The sequence below is a fragment of the Bos indicus genome, chromosome 8, assembly GCF_029378745.1.
Source record: "Bos indicus isolate NIAB-ARS_2022 breed Sahiwal x Tharparkar chromosome 8, NIAB-ARS_B.indTharparkar_mat_pri_1.0, whole genome shotgun sequence".
NCBI classification, from domain to species: Eukaryota; Metazoa; Chordata; class Mammalia; order Artiodactyla; family Bovidae; genus Bos; species Bos indicus.
Window position 1 is genome coordinate 103,227,814 of NC_091767.1, and position 19,101 is coordinate 103,246,914.

The 19,101-nt window shown below is 52.9% G+C and overlaps 1 protein-coding gene and 1 long non-coding RNA gene across 2 annotated transcripts; one reads left to right on the forward strand and one right to left on the reverse strand.

Moving 5' to 3' along the window:
* Nucleotides 1–663: 663 nt before the first annotated feature.
* On the reverse strand, nt 664–9,074 carry KIF12 (kinesin family member 12). Its single transcript, XM_019965635.2, has 19 exons — nt 9,000–9,074; nt 8,864–8,929; nt 8,688–8,766; nt 8,397–8,524; nt 8,201–8,276; nt 7,435–7,569; nt 7,135–7,270; nt 6,080–6,171; nt 5,753–5,909; nt 4,951–5,069; nt 4,764–4,868; nt 4,078–4,180; nt 3,905–3,995; nt 3,619–3,705; nt 3,151–3,241; nt 2,981–3,079; nt 2,252–2,352; nt 2,037–2,155; nt 664–1,732 (listed from the first exon to the last, which is right to left on the reverse strand). The coding sequence occupies exons 1-19, from the start codon at nt 9,023–9,025 to the stop codon at nt 1,632–1,634; spliced, it is 1,911 nt and encodes a 636-aa protein (XP_019821194.2). The 5' UTR covers nt 9,026–9,074; the 3' UTR covers nt 664–1,631.
* A 6,592-nt stretch (nt 9,075–15,666) lies between these two features.
* Nucleotides 15,667–18,487, forward strand: LOC139184478 (uncharacterized). Its single transcript, XR_011567975.1, has 2 exons — nt 15,667–16,777; nt 18,154–18,487. It is a non-coding gene; the product is annotated as an uncharacterized lncRNA (long non-coding RNA).
* Nucleotides 18,488–19,101: the final 614 nt, after the last annotated feature.

Sequence of the window (19,101 nt, forward strand, 5' to 3'; positions counted from 1 at the left end):
ACCTTCCCTGATGATTTCTGACTGGGTGACCCTCTGTGCCTCCAGCACTCCGGGTTTCTCCCATCAAAGCGTGCGTGTGAGGTTGTAAATGCTTACTGTCTGCCCCCCACCAGACTGTGAGCTCCCTGGGCAGAGCCAGCTTGTCCCTGTCAGTCTTCTTTGCCACCTTGATTTACAGGTGATGCCAGTGGTGTTTACTGAATGAGTGAGTGAATGTATGAACAAACAACGGGATGAGCCACGTGGGGTCTCAGTTTCCCTAACCATAAAATGGGAGACTTAGGGTTAGCCTCGTGGCTCTTTCTGTAGTGGGGTCCTCCCACTCACGCCCCCAATTTCACAAGTCATATCTGGACTTACCTCTAACTGTGGACCCACAGCATCCTACTGGGCATGTGCCAGAATCATGATATTCCTAATCTCCTTGCCCCTCACTAGAGATCAACAGGACAGGGAGCCATGTCAAGAGGACTGAAAACCAGGAAGTGGTCCCGGGAGGGTGCGGGCCTTGCCCAGGGGCTCAGAGCAGATCTGCAGCTTCAGAAGTCAGGCCCTGTGATGCGGTACCAGGACACACGCAGCTGGCACAGAGCGTGCGAGCCCCTCAGCCCACCACCTGCCCCAGCTCAAGGCCAGAGCAGTCTCCCCCAGGCCTCCTTCATGGAGATGCTCACCACTCCCTCTCCCCATGCCTGCCAAGTGGTACACAGTAGTTGCTCAATTAAAATGTGTACAGTAACTAAAATTGTTCTCCAATTTATGGATCGCCCACCCAGGGGCTCTAAGGGTAGGGCTAATGACAACCTCCTCCAAAGGACTTATGCTACACGCTGCACTCCCTATGATTTCAACCCTGAATATTCAAGGAAGGACTGATGCTGAAGCTGAAGCTCCAGTATTTTGGCCACCTGATGCGAAGAGCCGAGTCACTGGAAAAGACCCTGATGTTGGGAAAGATTGAGAGCATGAGGAGAAAGGAGTAATAGAGGATGAGATGGTTGGAGGGCATCATTGACTCAACGGACATGAGTTTGAGCAAACTCCGGGAGATGGGTGAAGGATGGAAGCCTGGCGTGCTGTAGTCCATGGGGTCCCGAAGAGCCAGACACAACTGAGTAACTGAGCAACACATTAAAGGGGGTTCTCCTCTATTTCAGGAGAACCTGAAATATTCCTGATCTGAAGGGGAAGGGGACAGTCATCCCTGCCTGGAGTCCTGGCCTCCTCTTCCTCAGGACCCCTCCCCTAAGAACCCCTCCTCTCTGGGTTTCTCCCAAGGGCCAGAGCCTGACTAGTCAGAAGATAAGACCAACCAGACCTGGAGCTGATGTCTCTCTTTATTCATATACTTCATCACTTGTGGCCTGGTTTCTCCTGAATCCAGTCTCATTTCTCCAAGTCTGGGGTGGCACCCACCCTTTGCATCCCCAGTCTGCCCCATCAGCCCCCACGCCCAGGCCTGGTCTCTGCCCAGGCCAGCTGCAGACTGGAGCAGCAGCTGCTACGCCATTGAACAGATGGAGAGACTGAAACCCAGCATGCAGAGCCCAGCCCAAGGCCACATGAAGGTCTCCTGGGTTCCCACGCTGCCCACACAGGCAGGGAGGGCCTGGCTAGGGCTCCGTGTGCCCTCAGCGAGGGGGTGGCTGGCTCCGGCCACGTCGCAGGGAGGTGCCAATTTGGTCTCTGAGGGCCTCCAGTCTCCGGGCCAGGTTTGGAACTGCAGCCCCACCTAAAGGGCACATGGTGCGGCTTGAGGCCATCACCTCCTTGGGCCTTGCCCACCCAGGCCCATCAGGGTCCCAGCAGCCTCTGGGGAAGTCTCAGATGGCCCTCCCAGCTCAATCTGCCATGCACACCACGGGCCCCAGAATACATCTGGGAGAGAATTCTAGGTTTGAGAAATAGAAAGATCGTAGACTCTCACCACTTAATCCGCCCCCTATTTCAGAAATGGGAAGACTAAGGTTTGGAGGTGAGTTCCGGCCCAAGATCACAGAGAACGCTAACAGCCCTCCTCTCGCGCCTTTCTTCACCTCTCAGCACTGGTGATGCGTTTAGCGGCCCCGCGGGCAGGGGAGGTGCAGAGGGCATCACTTTCTCCTTGGTCAGCATCTCCGCCAGAACCTGGGTCTGAGTCCACTCACTGCGACTCCTGGGCCAGGGGAGTTGGGTGGTGGGAAGTGAGCCTTCAGTTTCCCCGGCCTTTCCCCTAACCCCCTATCCCCCAGTGCCCTAGGGCTGGGCTCACCTCTCTCTCGAGCACTTGGCAGAGCTAGGGCAGCATGGGGGTGCCCAGGGCGGGGGCCGGGCGGACAGGGGCCAGTCACCTGGGGCCTTAGAGCCAAACACCTGCAGGAGAGACCAGAGTCCACAGGGCTGGGTGATCTCAGCCCTGGGTCTGTGCCCCACTTCCCTGGGGCTGATCATGATACCACGCTCCCTGCCAGGCCTGCCCTAGGGGGCACTAAGAATGTCTGGTGAGCATAAAGGGCTGGGGGTCCCTTTTCCTGTGGGCAGTGGGTGGCCCTTGTGAAGTCCTCTCTGGAAACTAGGCACTCCACAAGGGCCGGAACCACGTCTGCTCTGTGAATCCTCAGTGCTCAGAACAGGGGCTGCCACAAAGCAAGGAGTTTAGGGGAGAGTTACTGAATAAGTGAATACTCACTCATTAAGTAAATACATTCATTGACTCATTCATTCAGTGCATAAATGAGTAATGTGTAAGTGAATAAATGAATAAGCCAACAGCAGAGTAAGTTCCCAAAAGAAGGTAGAATGGGGAGGACCGAGGGCGAGGAGAGGTTAACAGCTATTTCGAACCCCGGGCAGAGAGAACCCAAAGCCAGCCACTTCCTGCCGTGACCCAGCCCAGGACCCTGGAGTCCCCACAGTTCTGGAGCCTTCCAGACTACAGACCCCTAGCTCCAGGTCTCCAGTTCTCCCTGGCCTTCCCTCCTTCCACCTCGGCCTTTCCTACCTGGGGCAGGTGGAGTTCCCTCCGTGGGCAGGCCCAGTGGGCCAGCGGTGCACGGCACAGGGGGCAGAGTTGGCAGCGGGGGCAGAGGAGTGGCGGGGCCTGCAAGAGGTCATGTCAGGGGCTCCGTGATGTCCCTGCCTCTCCCTTCCCCGGGCTGGGCAGAGACTCACGTGGCACAGGAGAGGTGGCACCATCACACAGGGACATGGTGGGGTGGGGCCAGGGCCTGGCTGCTGAAGGTAGCAGGCAGAGAGGAGACGCCTGGAAAGAAGGGTGGGCTCTGTCTGCCTTGAGCCCTCAAAGCTACCACCAGCCTGGCACCCAAGTCCTGCTTTTAACAAACGCTCGTGGAGCCCGAACTACATGCCGGGCACTGTTTTCAGATCTTTACATATGAATTCACGCCATCCAGTCTTTAGGACAATCCCGGGAGGCAGGCACTGTATCGCCTCCGTTTTACAGAAGGAAAAATCCAGGCAGTGAGAGGTTAACGGACTCACCCAAGGTCACACAGCTGGTGGCAGAGCTGGGGTCTAAGCCCTGGGGGTCTGGATCCAGAGGGCAGATCTGGCTGAGCCACCCCCTTTCCCACCTGCCCTCCATCCTGAAGGCTGGTCTCAGCCGGCAGCCGCGCTCACCGCTCCAGCTCGCGGACCTGTTGGGCCAGGATGCGCTGCTCGCCATGGGCCAGGTCCCGGCTGCTCTGCAGCTGCTTCTTCTCTTTCCTGGGAGGCAGGGCCGGCGGGGGCATCAGTCAACTCCTCCTCACTGCAGCACAGTATGAGCCCCAGGAGGCAGGCGGGGACAGAAGAGGAACCGGCGGGGGGCAGGGGGCGGCGGGGGGGACCAGAGAGGGGAGACATCTTGGCAGAGGGGGCCCCGCAGTGAGGGGTGGGCCACAGAGTCCGGGCTAGGGGAGTCTACCTGAGCCTCTCATTCTCCAGCATGAACTCCTGCAGCATCCCGTAGAGGTTCCGCTGAGCCCAGGCCGCCCGGGCCCCACTGAGTCCAGAGGCTGCAAGGAAGAGGGAGGCAGCTAGAACCCCAGGAGCCCCAGAGCCGATCCTCATTTCACCCCCACCCCAGGGAGCTCATACCCTTGGGGTCCATTTGGCCCAGTTGGGATCGCAGGTGAAGGTTCTCCTCCTGCAGCTGCAATAGCTCAGTCTCCAGGTGCTGGGGCGGCTTTGCCTTGGGGGGCTGCAGAGAAAGAGGCCAGGGCTGCCGTCTACGGTTGGACAGGTTTTGCACTGCACAAGGCAGTCTGGGGTAGGGGAGTAAGTGGAGCCTAAAATCCAGCCCAGGCTCCACTTGCCCACTTGGAATCCTGGCCCAGGGTTACATATACTTGGTGGGGACACCTTGTCCTAATGGCAGCAAAGTGCCATGTGGCCTCGGCTGTCTCCCTGGAAAGCCTGCTCTAAACTGCTCCCTGTCCAACCCCAAACTCACTTCTGTCCAAACCTTGGTCCAGATTCTGACCCCAAATAAGACCCCACATCAGACTCCAACTTAACTCAGACTTAGTCACGATACCAGCTAGGATGTTGGCTAGACTCTGAAGCATGTCCTGAATCAGACTCCAAGCCTAAACCTACCCTAACCCTGAATGCAACCCCACCCTGCCCAAGCATAACCCCATCATCAAGATTTCAACCCTGATCCCTGCTCTGACTCAGTCTCAGACTTCAACCGTGGCACTGACTCAGTCTCCAGCTGTTGGATGGTGCCCACCACCTCCCCTGCCTGTCCCTCTGCTCTGCCTGTGGCTCTCTCCACTCACCCTGGGGGCCTGTGGCCGAGTGGTGACCCGCTGAGCTCGGCTTGCATATCGCAGGGTGCTGAGGGTCTCAGGAAGGCACTGGGCTGAGGGGGACACGCAGGCCACCTGGGAAGGACTGCCCCTGAGTGCCCCTCTCTGGGAGCCCTCCCTCAGGACCCAGCCCTCCCTTCCAGCCTCCCGTGGATACCATGAGGGTGACCCCATGCCCCCCTAGCGAATCTGCCAGCAGCTTGGTGAGCTTGCTGTCCCGGAAGGGGATGTGGCTCTGCTTCCGCTGAGGGTCCAGCAGCAGCGAGATGCAGTGACCTGGGTGGGGAAAGCATGGTCACCCTCCATGTCCAAGGCCACACAGCTGGTACACTGCAGAGCTAGGTCTTCACCAGGTTTGTATGTCTCTAGGGTGTCTCTTTCCATATGATCTCATTACTCATTCAGACTGCTTGGCCACCAGACTAGGGCTCCCACCTTGATCCCTAATGCCCACCAAAGGGCCTGGCAAAGGGACTTAGGTAATGTCTGACAAATGGACTGAATGAAGAGATGTTTCCTACACATCTCCCCACACACGCCGAGAGGAAGGCCAAGGTAGGTCCCAGCTATTAGAGACCTCAAGGCCAATGACCTGGGGGATGGGGAGATGGGAAGATAGGTTAGTGCCCTTCTCCTCCCTGGGCCTCAGTCTTCCCAAATACAACAAGGGTCAAGTTGAATGTCTGAGGGCTCACACTCTGCACTGAGTGTGTTTCTACCCGCCCCCCCCCCCCCCCGTTAGAATTCAACTGTATCCTCAGCGTTTATAGATCCACAAAGTTCTATGAGAGAAAGCATGAGACACCAGCAAGCTGAGGCCCCAGGGAGGCCTGTGGCTGCTGGATCATAGCTCTTTAACTCTCCTCCATTCCCAATTACTCCCCTGGCTTCCCCACTGTGGATGGCTGTGGGCGAGGCACAGAGGAAGGACTCGGGCAGTCAGTCCACTCAGATCTCACCCAGGGCCAGCAGGCTACGGTTGATGCTGTTGGCCTCAAGCATCAGCTCCCCACGGGATCCTGTGGCCACCACCTTCTCACTGCCGGCCAGGTCTACAAAGCACAGCTTCCCCCCGGCAGGGAGTTCCCCGGCGTCCACAGGAGGCATCTGCTGGGGCTGGAGGATCAGGGCTCCATGGGGACTTGGGAGGGGCTGTCATCATCAAAATCACAGGGCCAAGGGTTTCCACTCTTACCTCCCATGCACGCCCAAGTTGGTTTATACATCTAGAGGCAGACCCTTGCTGGGTGGCCTTGGGCCGCTCCTTTCCAAGCTGAGGCACTCACAGTTTGGTGGCCGATGTAGAGTGTGAGCAGAGCATGGCTTCGGCTGGAGGCCTGGTTCAGGGTGTGAGCGGAGCTCCTTCGACGGCTAAGACCTAGAGAGGAAAAACATCCTAGAGTTGGATGTGGTAGGAAGAGCAAGTTGTCACCAATGAATAAAAAAGGAGCGAAGACATCCTGATACCTGAGGGGTCAGCTGGTGCAAAGGCACAGAGGCAGGAGTGGAATGATGGGTGTTGAATTGGGTTCTAGCTTGAACAGGTGAAAGGGGACTGGAGAGAACTGAGGGGAAGAATGTCAGTCTGATTCACATTTTATTAATATCAACATCTCTCCACTGCTGTGTGAATAGAGAGAAACTCAGGCAGAGAGATCAACTGCGAGGTATGCCACAACGCTCAGCCGGAACCCCGAGACTGGCCACAGCGGGTGCTCAATAAATAGCTGATGAATGGATGCATGAGACCAAAACAGAAGAGCCTTTAGGCTAGGGCTTCCCAGGTGGCTCGGTGGTAAAGAATCCACCTGCCAATGCAGGATTCACGTGTTCGATCCCTAGTTCGGGAAGATCCCCTGAAGGAGGAAATATTCTTGCTGGGATAATCCCATGGACAGAGGAGCCTGGAGGGATACAGTCCATGGGGTCACAAAGAGTTGGACACAACTTAGCTATTGAGTATGCAAGAAGTATGACCTTTACTCTCAGGGTTCTGGAAAGGTCTGGAAAGGGATAGGGATGTGGTTTGCTTTGTTTGATGGAGAAGCATGCACTTGAAGGGGGGGATCCCTCCAGGAGGTACAATTGAGGCTTGACCAAGGCAGAAGCCCAGTGCTGCAGAGAAGGGTGGGAAGAGTCTGGAAGGCAGTATCAGCAGGCCTGAGGGGTAGGAGTGGGGGGCACCCTTGGTTTGTATCTGAACTGTTGGTTTGCTGGCCCTTTTCTCCCACAGGGGTCATCTCTGAACCCACAGCTCCAGCGTGGGGCCCTGAAGGCACTGGGTGAACAGGTAAAAAACTTGCGTCCCACGTATCCCAAAGCAGCTTGAAGTAGCACGCACCCATTTGCAGAAGTTCCATGAGGGCTCCCAGGCTCCCAAACTCCACCACCCGAAGCTGCTCCACATAGAAGCCCCGGGTCTTGTTCCAGCGAACAGGGAGGGGCCGGGGAGCCCCCAGACTCAGCAAGTCCCGAATCTGAAAGAGGAAGGTGGAGGGTGAGGGAGGGGCCTGAGTCCTTGTTTCATCCACCCTCAGACCTTATGGTCGACAAACCCCCACCTATTCTATTTCCAGTTTCCTTGGAAAGAAATGCCTCCCTTTCCTTATGGGCTGTCTTCCTAGCCATCCCAGTCCCCCACCTGCTCATTGTAGATCTCCAGGTAAGAAGCATGGAGAGTGACAGGAACATCCAGGTGCTGCACGCGGTCTAACAGCCAGGTGAAGGTCCTCTGCATGATGCCAGCCAGGCTGGGGGGTACAGGCACCCCCTCTCCCTGGGAGCAGAAACAGCTGAGCCTGGGGCTGGGCTACCACCATCACCACCACCGTTATAATTACTCTTTGTAGAGCACTGTGCTGGGAGAAGGCAATGGCACCGCACTCCAGTACTCTTGCCTGGAAAATCCCATGGACAGAGGAGCCTGGTAGGCTGCAGTCCATGAGGTCACTAAGAGTCAGACACGACAGAGCGACTTCTCTTTCACTTTTCACTTTCATGCACTGGAGAAGGAAATGGCAACCCATTCCAGTGTTCTTGCCTGGAGAATCCCAGGGAAGGGGGAGCCTGGTGGGCTGCCGTCTATGAGGTCGCACAGAGTCGGACACGACTGACCAGACAGCAGCAGCAGAACACTGTGCCAAGTTCCCATACCCACATCTCATTTAATTCTCAGTGCTATCTCTTTCATTTTACAGATGAAAAACCTGAGAGCTAGGAAGGGGACACCTGAACCCAGGTGCTCTGGATTGGCCGAGACCCTCTACCTTCCCTGATCTTTCCTCGCCTGAAAATAAATGGAGCTGGGCTGCATCGTCCAATTCCTTTCCCTCTGGGAGTCTGCGCTCCGCAAGGCTTCTCGCCCACCGATCCCTGACCCCCGGGGGCTCTGCTAGAGCTCGGCTCACCTGGGGAGGAGGTCCGGTCAGGGTGTAGGTCTTCCCGGAGCCGGTCTGGCCGAAGGTGAAGACCGTGCAGGAGAAGCTGCGGGCCGCAGGAGTGTGGCTGTACAGAGGCTGGTGCGTGGCTGGGTGGGGGGAGAAGGGAGGGAGGGGGGCCGGGGGCGGGGCCGTGCGCGGGAGCAGCGCCCGCGGCCTCACTCACCCGCGCAGCGCCAGCTCGCCCAGACGCCGCACGCCGCACGCACGGAACACGTCATCTTGGGTGCTCGCTCCGTCCAGCACCGCGCCGAAGCGGAAAGCCACGTCCGGGCCCCCGCCCGGGGGGCTCACCTGGGGAAGGGGGCCGTAGAGAAGAGGCCGGGGCACCCTGGGGAGGGCGGAGCTCGCCTCGGGGAGGGCGGGGCCTGGGGGAAATTGACCTGGAGGGACCTGGCGTGTTCCCCGAAGGTGGTTTTTTTTTGGGGGGCGGGGGGCGTGGTGTGGAAGTCCTCACCTGCAGAGTCCGGGTCCCTGAGCAGTGCAGCACGCTCTGCTCCCCTCGACGCAGCTCGGCAGCGCTCATGGGACGCACCCTGTGGTCGGACGAGGCGGGGAGGGGGCTGATGGTCCATCCTGAAATCTCCATCAGTCCCTTCCTAGCCGCACCCCTCCGAGCCAACCTACACCTACCTGAGCACCACCTGGATGGGCGTTTCTGGCCCCTCCGGCCCCTGCTCCAGGTTCCGCGCGGGGTCCCTGTGGCAGCAACTCGAGTTAACCATCCGTGTCCCAGCGGTTTCTTGAACCTCCCTAAATCTGTACTTACCCGTCGGGCGACCCGCGTTCCTCCATGTCCTGCTTGGCACACGGAGTTAGCTCCGCCCGAGTCTCGTTCTTTTCCCTCCCCAGTACCCTCCCCCTTCACATTGGGACTGGCTATACACACTTACATCCCCCACTCTCATCGCCCCCCTTTCCCAGGCAATCATCCATCCGGAAAGGCTCGACCTGCCCAGGGCTAACTAGTTAAAGATTTACCCAACCTCCCACCTGTGTGGTGGAAAAGTCTGGAGTTAGAGGGTTCGGGAGTCTGAGGATCTCTTGCCCTTGGCCAGTCCCATCAGGAGGGACCACCAGACCAATCTCCTCTGTGCACAGATGGGGATACCGAGGCCGGGACTGGGACAGGCTCAGCCCAGGCCACACAGTCTGAGCAGAGCATGGGACCAGACTCTTCCTACTCTCTCCACATACTTCTTCCCTTTTGTAATCTTCCTTCCCACCTCACCCCTCTGCAGCAGTTCCAGCTACTTCCAGCTGAGCCCAGGGAGGGGAGAGGGGTCTAGAAGGATGGGAGGGGCCCAGGTCCCAGTTCCAGGAAGATGTGGCTGGATTGAATTCCTGAGTTTAGCGGTCTACAAGGCTCTGAAGCATCTGGTTTAAACTTTGGGTCACCTGCCTCTCCAAGGCCAGGGCAGTTGTTTAACCCTCTCCTGGCCTGGCTGATGAGAGCAGCAGAGATGTCTGTGAATGTGCTGAGGTGGGGCAGTCACCCATTCAGTGCCAGTCTCCATGCAGGGCACCAGGACGAGAGAATCCCATATAGATCCTGCCCCTTCTGAGCTCACATCTTCCTAGGAAAACAGGTAAGTACAATCTAGTGTAGCGGTTTAAGGGGAGGGTGGATTTGGAGGCTTGTAGGAGCAGGAACCCTGATGGCAGAAAGTGAAGGAGAACTAAATAGCCTCTTGATGAAAGTGAAAGAGGAGAGTGAAAAAGTTGGCTTAAAGCTCAACATTCAGAAAACTAAGATTATGGCATCCGGTCCCATCACTTCATGGCAGATAGATGGGGAAACAGTGGAAATAGTGGCTGACTTTATTTTTCTGGGCTTCAGAATCACTGCAGATGGTGATTGCAGCCATGAAATGAAAAGACGCTTACTCTCTGAAGGAAAGTTATGACCAACCTAGACAGCATATTGAAAAGCAGAGACATTACTTTGCCAACAAAGGTCCATCTAGTCAAGGCTATGGTTTTTCCAGTAGTCATGTATGGATGTGAGAGTTGGACTATAAAGAAAGCTGAATGCTGAAGAATTGATGCTTTTGAACTGTAGTGTTGGAGAAGACTCTTGAGAGTCCCTTGGCCTGCAAGGAGATCCAACCAGTCCATCCTAAAGGAGATTAGTCCTAGGTGTTCATTGAAAGGACTGATGTTGAAGCTGAAACTCCAATACTTTGGCCACCTGATGCGAAGAGCTGACTCATTGGAAAAGACCCTGATGCTGAGAAAGATTGAGGGCAGGAAGAGAAGGGAACGACAGAAGATGAGATGGTTGGATAGCATCATCGACTCGATGGACATGAGTTTGGGTGGACTCTGGGAGTTGGTGATGGACAGGGAGGCCTGGTGTGCTGTGGTTCATGGGGTCGCAAAGAGTCGGACACGACTGAGCCACTGAACTGAACTGAACTGAGGAGCAGGAAGGTGAGAGTGGTGGGTGAGGGTGTTCTAGGCAGAAGGAACACCCTGCCGGAAGGCCAGGGTGGGAGGGAAGATGTGTGTGGCACTGAGAGGATTGAAGCTGGGCCCCACTTGTGAAAGGCACATCAAAGAATCTGGACTCATTCCCTGGAGGATCAGGAAGCCAGTGAAGGGTTACCAACAGGAAAGTGACACTGTCAACTGGTATTGACTGTTTATAATTATTGCCATTGTGGCTCTCTCTGCCTGTTTTCTGAATATTTCTGTTAATTCCTTTTCCCTCAAACAAACATTAGGATGAAAGTTCTGATCATCACCCCCTCTCAATGTAACATGATCTGTATACCATAAATGACAGCCAACTATCAGAGCAACCCAAATAGCGAATGACGTATCTTGGGTGGCAGTGAGTTCCCCACTACTGAAGGCATGCATGCAAGAGCCAGTTGACTTTCTGGGTTTATAGGGCTACTAGCTAGATCTGGAGGGGGAATTAGAGAGAGCAAAGAGCCACTGCCTCCAGCTCTGCAACTAACAAACCACAGAGCCCTGGGCAGGTTATTTCCTCCTTCAACCTGTTTCCTACCCATGAAAAGAGATTATAGTTTCGTGATTTCTATGAACCAGCGTAACTGAAAGTGATTCTTATATTGTAAAGAATTATTTAAAAGCAAATCCCTGGTGAGCTCTAAGATTCTTTTCTACTCTGAAATTCCTTAATTTATTATAATGTTTTGAATAATTGAGGTAGACAGGATAAGAATTACCATCCTTGTTTTTCAAAGTGAAAACAAAAACAGGAAGCTAGAGGTAGGCAGGGGAAGTTGTCTAATGAGAAAGCAGCTGTAAATGGATGAACTGAGAGAGTTTAACCGAGAACTCAGAACTTTGAAGTCCTGAGCTTTCTGCTCCAGCAGGTTGCCCTGTTCAATCGTAAATCCAGCAAGTGAACAAGTTGCTCCTTCAAATGCTTTTAAAAGGGTTAAGGACTCAGCCACTCACATCTTAGTGTGTGTTGATTTGATCAGACTGCTGTTCCTCCTCAAACTAGAATGAGGGGAGCCACACTGAAGGGATTTTGAGCAAAGTGCCAAGACTAAGGGCATGTGCACACTAGGGTGTGATGAGCTAGGGCTCGGTCTTTTGCCCCAAGCTCCCAACCTGGATGTGAGTGTGGTCATCACTCGGTGTCCACAAGCAGGAGCGCAGCTCTGGTTCTGGGCTCTAATGGGAAAGTGGACACCCGCCACCCTTATGTTGGACATTCATTCAGCAAATTGGTATTAAGCCTCGTCTATGCACCAGGCTTCCAGGCATTTGAGATACGTTAGTGAACAAAACAGATAATACTAAGTGTCGGGATGTGGAGCACCAAGAATTTATACGTTACAGGTAAAAGTGTGAAAACAACTGCTTTTTGGAAAACTGTTTGGCTGCTACTACTGCTGCTAAGTCGTGTCCGACTCTGAGCGACCCCATAGATGGCAGCCCACCAGGCTCCCCCGTCCCTGGGATTCTCCAGGAAGAACACTGGAGTGGGTTGCCATTTCCTTCTCCAATGCATGAAAGTGAAAAGTGAAAGTGAAGTCGCTCAGTCATGTCTGACTCTTAGCGACCCCATGGACTGCAGCCCACCAGGCTCCTCCGTCCATGGGATTTTCCAGGCAAGAGTACTGGAGTGGGTTGCCATTTCCTTCTCCAATGCATGAAAGTGAAAAGTGAAAGTGAAGTCGCTCAGTCATGTCTGACCCTCAGCGACCCCATGGACTGCAGCCCACCAGGCTCCTCTGTCCATGGGATTTTCCAGGCAAGAGTACTGGAGTGGGTTGCCATTGCCTTAGCTTTAGTATATGTTTGGCAACATATACTAAAGCTAAACACGTGCCTGTCCTCTGACCCAGCAATTCCACTCCTAGATCTGTGCCCAATAGAAATGAGTGCACGCTCCCCCTAAAGATGTATACAAGAATGTTCTTAGTAGCTTTATAGCCCTATTAGCCACCACTCCATCACCACTACCAGTTTTTCTACCTCCATCTTTGTCATCATTACCACCACCACCACCACCATCACCCCATCACCATCATCACCAGAACTACCATCAGCAACAGCCGCATAACCAGTAGGGCCCATAATTATTGGTCACTGCAACCACCAGCTCCACCACCATCAACACTGTGACCGACGTGTATCATCTGTGTTTATTCTCTTGAGAAAATTCAATCGCACTACCTGGGCCCCAAGCCCCACATTGACCCTGGTGCTGCCTGTTACCACAGCTGGAATTGAGTCCCTCTCTGTCTTCCTTCTCCTCTTCACCCTGTTTTGAGCCTGTCCTCTACTTCCAGACTGCACCTTTTCCTTGCGAGCAGTGGGACTCTTGTGGTTGAGGGAGGGATAGACAGAAGGCACGCAGAGAAGCTTGGAGCATTTTAAAAGCTGGCTGGACCCTGCAGTCCAAGACCATCCCCAAGAAAAAGAATGCAAAAAGGCAAAATGGTTGTCTCATGAAGCTTTACAAATATCTGAGAAAAGAAAAGAAGCTAAAGGCAAAGGAGAAGAGAAAGATATACCCATTTGAATGCAGAGTTCCAAAGAATAGCAAGAAGATATAAGAAAGCCTTCCTCAGCAATCAATTCAAAGAAATAGAGGAAAATAATAGAATGGGAAAGACTAGAGATCTCTTCAAGAAAATCAGAGATACCAAAGGAACATTTCATGCAAAGATGAGCACAATAAAGGACAGAAATGGTATGGACCTAACAGAAGCAGAATATATTAAGAAGAGATGGCAAGAATACACAGAAGACCTGTACAAAAAAGATCTTCACAACCCATATAACCACGATGGTGTGATCATTCATCTAGAGCCAGACATCCTGGAATGTAAAGTCAAGTGGGCCTTAGGAAGCATCACTATGAACAAAGCTAGTGGAGGTGATGGAATTCCAGGTGAGCTATTTCAAATCCTGAAAGATGATGCTGTGAAAGTGCTGCACTCAATATGCCAGCAAATCTGGAAAACTCAGCAGTGGCCACAGGACTGCAAAAGGTCAGTTTTCATTCCAATCCCAAAGAAAGGCAAAGCCAAGGAATGGTCAAACTACCGCACAATTGCACTCATCTCACACGCTAGTAAAGTAATGCTCAAAATTCTCCAAGCCAGGCTTCAGCAATGAGTGAATCGTGAACTTCCAGATGTTCAAGCTGGTTTTAGAAAAGTCAGAGGAACCAGAGATCAAATTGCCAACATCCGCTGGATTATCAAAAAAAGCAAAAGTGTTCCAGAAAAACATCTACTTCTGCTTTATTGACTATGCCAACGCCTTTGACTGTGTGGATCACAACAAACTGTGGAAAATTCTTAAAGAGAAAGGAATATCAGATCACCTGACCTGCCTCCTGAGAAATTTGTATGCAGGTCAAGAAACAACTGACCTAGAACTGGATGTGGAACAACAGACTGGTTCTAAATCAGGAAAAAAAGTACATCAAGGCTGTATATTGTCACCCTGCTTATTTAACTTATATGCAGAGTACATCATGTGAAATGCCAGGCTGGATGAAGCACAAGACGGAATCAAGATTGTCAGGAAAGATGTCAATAATCTCAGATATGCAGATGACACCACTCTTATTGCAGAAAGCAAAGAAGAACTAAAGAGCCTCTTGATGAAGGTGAAAGAGGAGAGTGAAAAAGTTGACTTAAAACTCAACATTCAGAAAACTAAGATCATGGCATCTGGTCCCATAAGTTTATGGCAAATAGATGGAGAAACAATGGAACCAGTGACAGACTTTATTTTGAGGGGATCCAAAATCACTGCAGATGGTGACTGCAGCCATGAAATTAAAAGACGCTTGCTCCTTGGAAGAAAAGCTATGACAAACCTAGACAGCATATTAAAAAGCAGAGACATTACTTTACCAACAAAGGTCCGTGTAGTCAAAGCTATAGTTTTTCCAGTAGTCATGTATGGATGTGACAGTTGGACTATAAAGAAAGCTAAGCACCGAAGAATGATGCTTTTGAACTGTGGTGTTGGAGAAGACTCTTGAGAGTCCCTTGAACTGCAAGGAGATCCAACCAGTCCATCCTAAAGGAAATCAGTCCTAAATATTCATTGGAAGGACTGATGCTGAAACTGAAACTCCAGTCCTTTTTCCACCTGAGGCAAAGAACTGACTCATTTGAAAAGACCCTGATGCTGGGAAAGATTGAAAGTGAGAGGAGAAGGGGACGACAGAGGATGAGATGTTTGGATGGTATCACCGACGCGATGAACATGAGTTTGAGTAGTTTCCGGGAGTTGGTAATGGACAAGGAAGCCTGGCGTGCTGCAGTCCATGGGATCACAAAGAGTCGGACACGACTGAGCGACTGAACTAAACTGGACCCTGCAGGGGTGCCTCTCCAGGCTTCACTAGAGGGCAGCAGAGCATTGCACCAACACGGCCCCAGGCTCCTGACAAAGGAGGCTTTGTCGAGAGCAGGCACGCTCTTTCTATACTTTTTCTCTGGAGTTTGTGTACTGCAGAGGGGCTGGCCAGCCTGGTCCTGTGGACAGGGATGAGCAGCCCCTCAAGAAGTGCTCCTCAAGAGGATGAATAAAAGCAGCATTGAGCAATCATGGGGCCCTCCCACGCGCACCCTGCTCCTGGCTCCAGCCCCTTCAATCCACTCTCCTCCCTTCAGCTCCAGCCATCCTCTCTGAGAAAACCCAACGCGGACTCCCTGGGGCCACAGAACAAGGTCTGACGTCCCCTACCTGGGACTCCAGACCATTCAGACTCAAGGCCATTCGGGTTCTGTCTCCTGCTGCCCCTTCCAGCCAGCCCTCTCCACTCCCCACCACCCTCAGCCCCTGCACCCAGCGCTCCAGCCCAAAGCTTTCCCAGGCTTTTCTTTGGCTCCTTTAAACCTTTGCCGCTGCAGTTCCCTCTGCCAGAGTGCTCCCTTCTTGCTACCTGGCGGATTTGTCCTGCAAGTCTTCCCATCCGTAGAATGCCTTTCCTGGCACCCTGGACCCACCAGGTCAGGTTGGAACCACATCTGCGTCCCCAGAGCCTCCCTCCTGTTACAACGTGGATCACACTGGATTGCTCCTCCTGTCTGTTGGGGAGCAGGGACCATGCTGCTCCATCCCTGGGGTCTCTGAGCCAGAGCAGGGCCCTGCACACAGTAAGAATTCAACAGATGCTGATGGGAAGGAAGGAAGGAAGGAGCCGAGGAGGAGGAAGGGAGCCTGGCAAGAGGGCTGCTGGCTGCATCCCTCCCCGACCTCCGTCTCTCCTCCCTTCCTTTCAAGGCTAACCACACACTCTCAGCTTCATGAGCTAAGGACTCATTTAGGGACCCATTTATCATAGAGATCATCAACTCCTGCCACAAAGCTGCTCTCAAATGTATCCAGAAACTGAATGATACTCTTCCAGCCCCGGCCAAGCTAGCCTCTTGGACTCAACTATGAGCTACAGATTTAGAGCTCCCATAGCGAGGAGGACAGGCTCCAGTGGGCCCTGGAAAGCCCAGGTGTCCATGCCCTCTGCTCCTGCCAACACATCACACAGGAGGGCTCGTCCTCCCTTGAGAGGTGCAGAGACTGAGGCCCTGTGGGAAGAGGTGGAGCCCAGCCCAGGGCTTGCCCTGCCAGGCAACCTTGCCTTGGACTGAGATGGAAGAAAGATGAGAAAGAAGATCAGCAAGGAGGACGGGCTTTCTGCATCACGTGACACTCATCTGTCATTGCTTCACTTGTCTCCCCCGCAGAGGAAAAGCCAGATGGGTCCAAGGCCTGTTGTGAAATTTTCCAAACAGAGCTTGCTGTAATCTTTAATTAAAACGTCAATGTGGGCCACAGGACTCGTTTCACAGAGTTCTTCAAAGCAGGGACTGCAGGGATCACTGAATGAACGTCTCTCTGGCCCCCTAGCCCATTTTACAGATGGTTAAATGGAAGGGGGCCAGCACAGGCTAGAACGGCAGTTGCATTTGTGATCAAGAGTAGTAATTGTAGCATAAGATGGAGAGAGTAACCCATTGGCAGTCCCGGGCCACCACTCTTTCTCCTGGCTCCTCTCCTCCAAAGCCTTAACCAGCTTCTCTGCTGTGTATGGTAGGTACTGGGCTTCCCAGGTGATACTAATGGTAAAGAACCTACCTGCCAATGTAGGAGACATAAAAGATATGGGTTTGATCCTTGGGTTGGGAAGATCCTCTGGAGGAGGGCATGGCAGCCCACTCCAGTATTCTTGGCTGGAGAATCCCTTAGATGGAGGAGCCAGGCAGGCTACAGTCCATGGGGGTTACAAAGAGTCAGACACGACAGAAGCGACTTAGCACACGCATCGCGTGGTGGTTACTGACAGCCACGCCAGGCTTTCCGCCAGACAAGGAGCTTGGTGAGGACTAAGGATTCCGCCCGCATGCTCAGCACAGGGCCTGGCACAGAGACACACTCACTGTCTGTCTGTCTGATGAAGGCATGAAGGTCCAGCCAGAGGAAATGATAGTGCCTGAAGCCAAGCTTCATCTTTTGGGGAAGATGAGGCTCTACAGGGCGGTTGTGAAATCAAAGGACCCAGGGTTGCAGAAACTCCCACTGTTTCCAGGATCTCAGCTCTTCTCCCTAGAAACAGAAACAACTTTCCCCTGACTCAGTCCGCCCGCTACTCACCCAGGAATGACTTACCTATGAGCTGGAGATCTTCCTCTAAAGGCGATAATGTGAATATGTAAGAGTGTTAAGGGACATTAACTACTGTCTTTTGCACAGTGATGCCTCATGTGTCTGGAACCTTCTGGGTCAGAGGGCTGGGAGTTACTGTTTATTGAACACGGGACACTTTTTCTAGTTTAATTAATTTTCAAAGCAACCCTCTGGGACTGGCACTACAATCATCCCCATTTTACAGATGAAGAAAATGAAGCTCAGAGATGTTTGGTAACTTGCCCAGAGTCAGGCACCCACCCACTAAATGGTGTAGTGGGGATCCGTCTGCTGCCAGAATTTGTATTCTGTCCTCCGCTGTCAGCAGCCTCTTCCCGTGAGCTGTTCTGCAAAGCTAAACTTGGATAACTGGACGTAAGTCGACCTTTAACGTCCACAGTTTGCCTTAGTTTTACCGTCTCTCTTACAACAGGCTCTCCTATTAGCTTTCACACTCCCCTGCCTTCTTCCCCCGGGGAAAGCTGAGTGATACTTTAAGGCAATGGAGCTCCACCCCTGGCATCAAAATTACCTGGGGACTCCAGGCCCCACCCGTGGGGATTCTGTTTAATTGGTTTGGGGGTGGGGACCAGGCATCAGTGTTTCCAAAGCACTCCAGATGGTTTTAATGCACGGTCAGGATTGACAACTCCAGCTTTTGCTTTTTCTTGATAACCAAGTCATCCCATGCAGCATGTATCTTGAAATGTGTCCTGAGAGAGTGATTTCTCAGATCTTGATGGGCATTTTTGAGACCTTGTATCTGCTTTATCTATTAATAGAATATCTGGGATTTCCCTGGTGGTGCAGTGGATAAGACTCTGTCTGCCAGTGCCGAGGACATGGGTTCGATCCCTGGTTCGAGAAGATTTCATATGCTGTGAAGCAACTAAACCTGTGCTCTAGAGCCCACGAGTTACAACTACTAAACCCACATACTGCAGCTGCTGAAGACCACGTGCTGAGAGCCTGTGTTCTGCAACAAGAGAGGCCACTGCAATGAGAAGCCCGCACACCACAGCTAAAGAGTGGCCCCAGCTCACCACTACTATAGAAAAGCCCACACGGCAATGAAGACCTAGTGATGCCAAAAATAAAATGAATAAATAAAAATTATTTAGAACATCTGCCCTTCTCTCGGGACCAGACTTCCAGAAAAGCCGCCTCACTGTGGCCTGAGATTCCCTCTTTTCAAGCTTAGAATCCACTGAGTATTCATAGATTGAAAAGTGCAGAACTGCCCACGGGCTCTCCCTGCAGGGACCATAGGATCTGTTAAGAGTTTTCTCCCTTTCTAGATATTCTCCACACAGGTGACAAGAAGCTGTCCAAGGTGTAAGGTGAAGCTGCACGATCAAGCTGAATGTGAATTAAGCACATTCAAAGGCACCCGCTCTGTGCCAGGTCACAAACTAGGTGCTAATGATCCGCTGTGTCGTTTGTGTTGTAGAGAAGATAGAGAAGCTGCCATAGAGAAGCTGCACACTCTCCCAGGAAGCCCTCCTGGATTGACATAGGAGCCCTCTTCTGAGGACCCACACCTCCCATACCTACCAACCCCATGACCTGAGCCCATCTGGTGGAGTTGGGGTAGGGCAGTAAAATCTGTCTGCCCGGGAGAACTCTAAGCTCTCTGAGGGCAGGGACTGGGTGGTGAATCAGGGCATGTCTGTTAAACTGAATGACTCACAGCAGTTAAAACCAAATGCCATGGGAGCACAGGAAAAAGA

What these genes read in the sequence shown, in the direction of transcription:
- KIF12 (XM_019965635.2), bottom strand. Translation starts at nt 9,025, where the DNA reads ATGGAGGAACGCGGGTCGCCCGACGG. An exon ending in GGCGAGCTGGCGCTGCGCGG is followed by an intron (nt 8,277 to 8,396) that starts GTGAGTGAGGCC and finishes TGCGGCCCGCAG; the next exon opens with CTTCTCCTGCACGGTCTTCA. An exon ending in CCGTAGCCTGCTGGCCCTGG is followed by an intron (nt 5,070 to 5,752) that starts GTGAGATCTGAG and finishes TTCCCCACCCAG; the next exon opens with GTCACTGCATCTCGCTGCTG.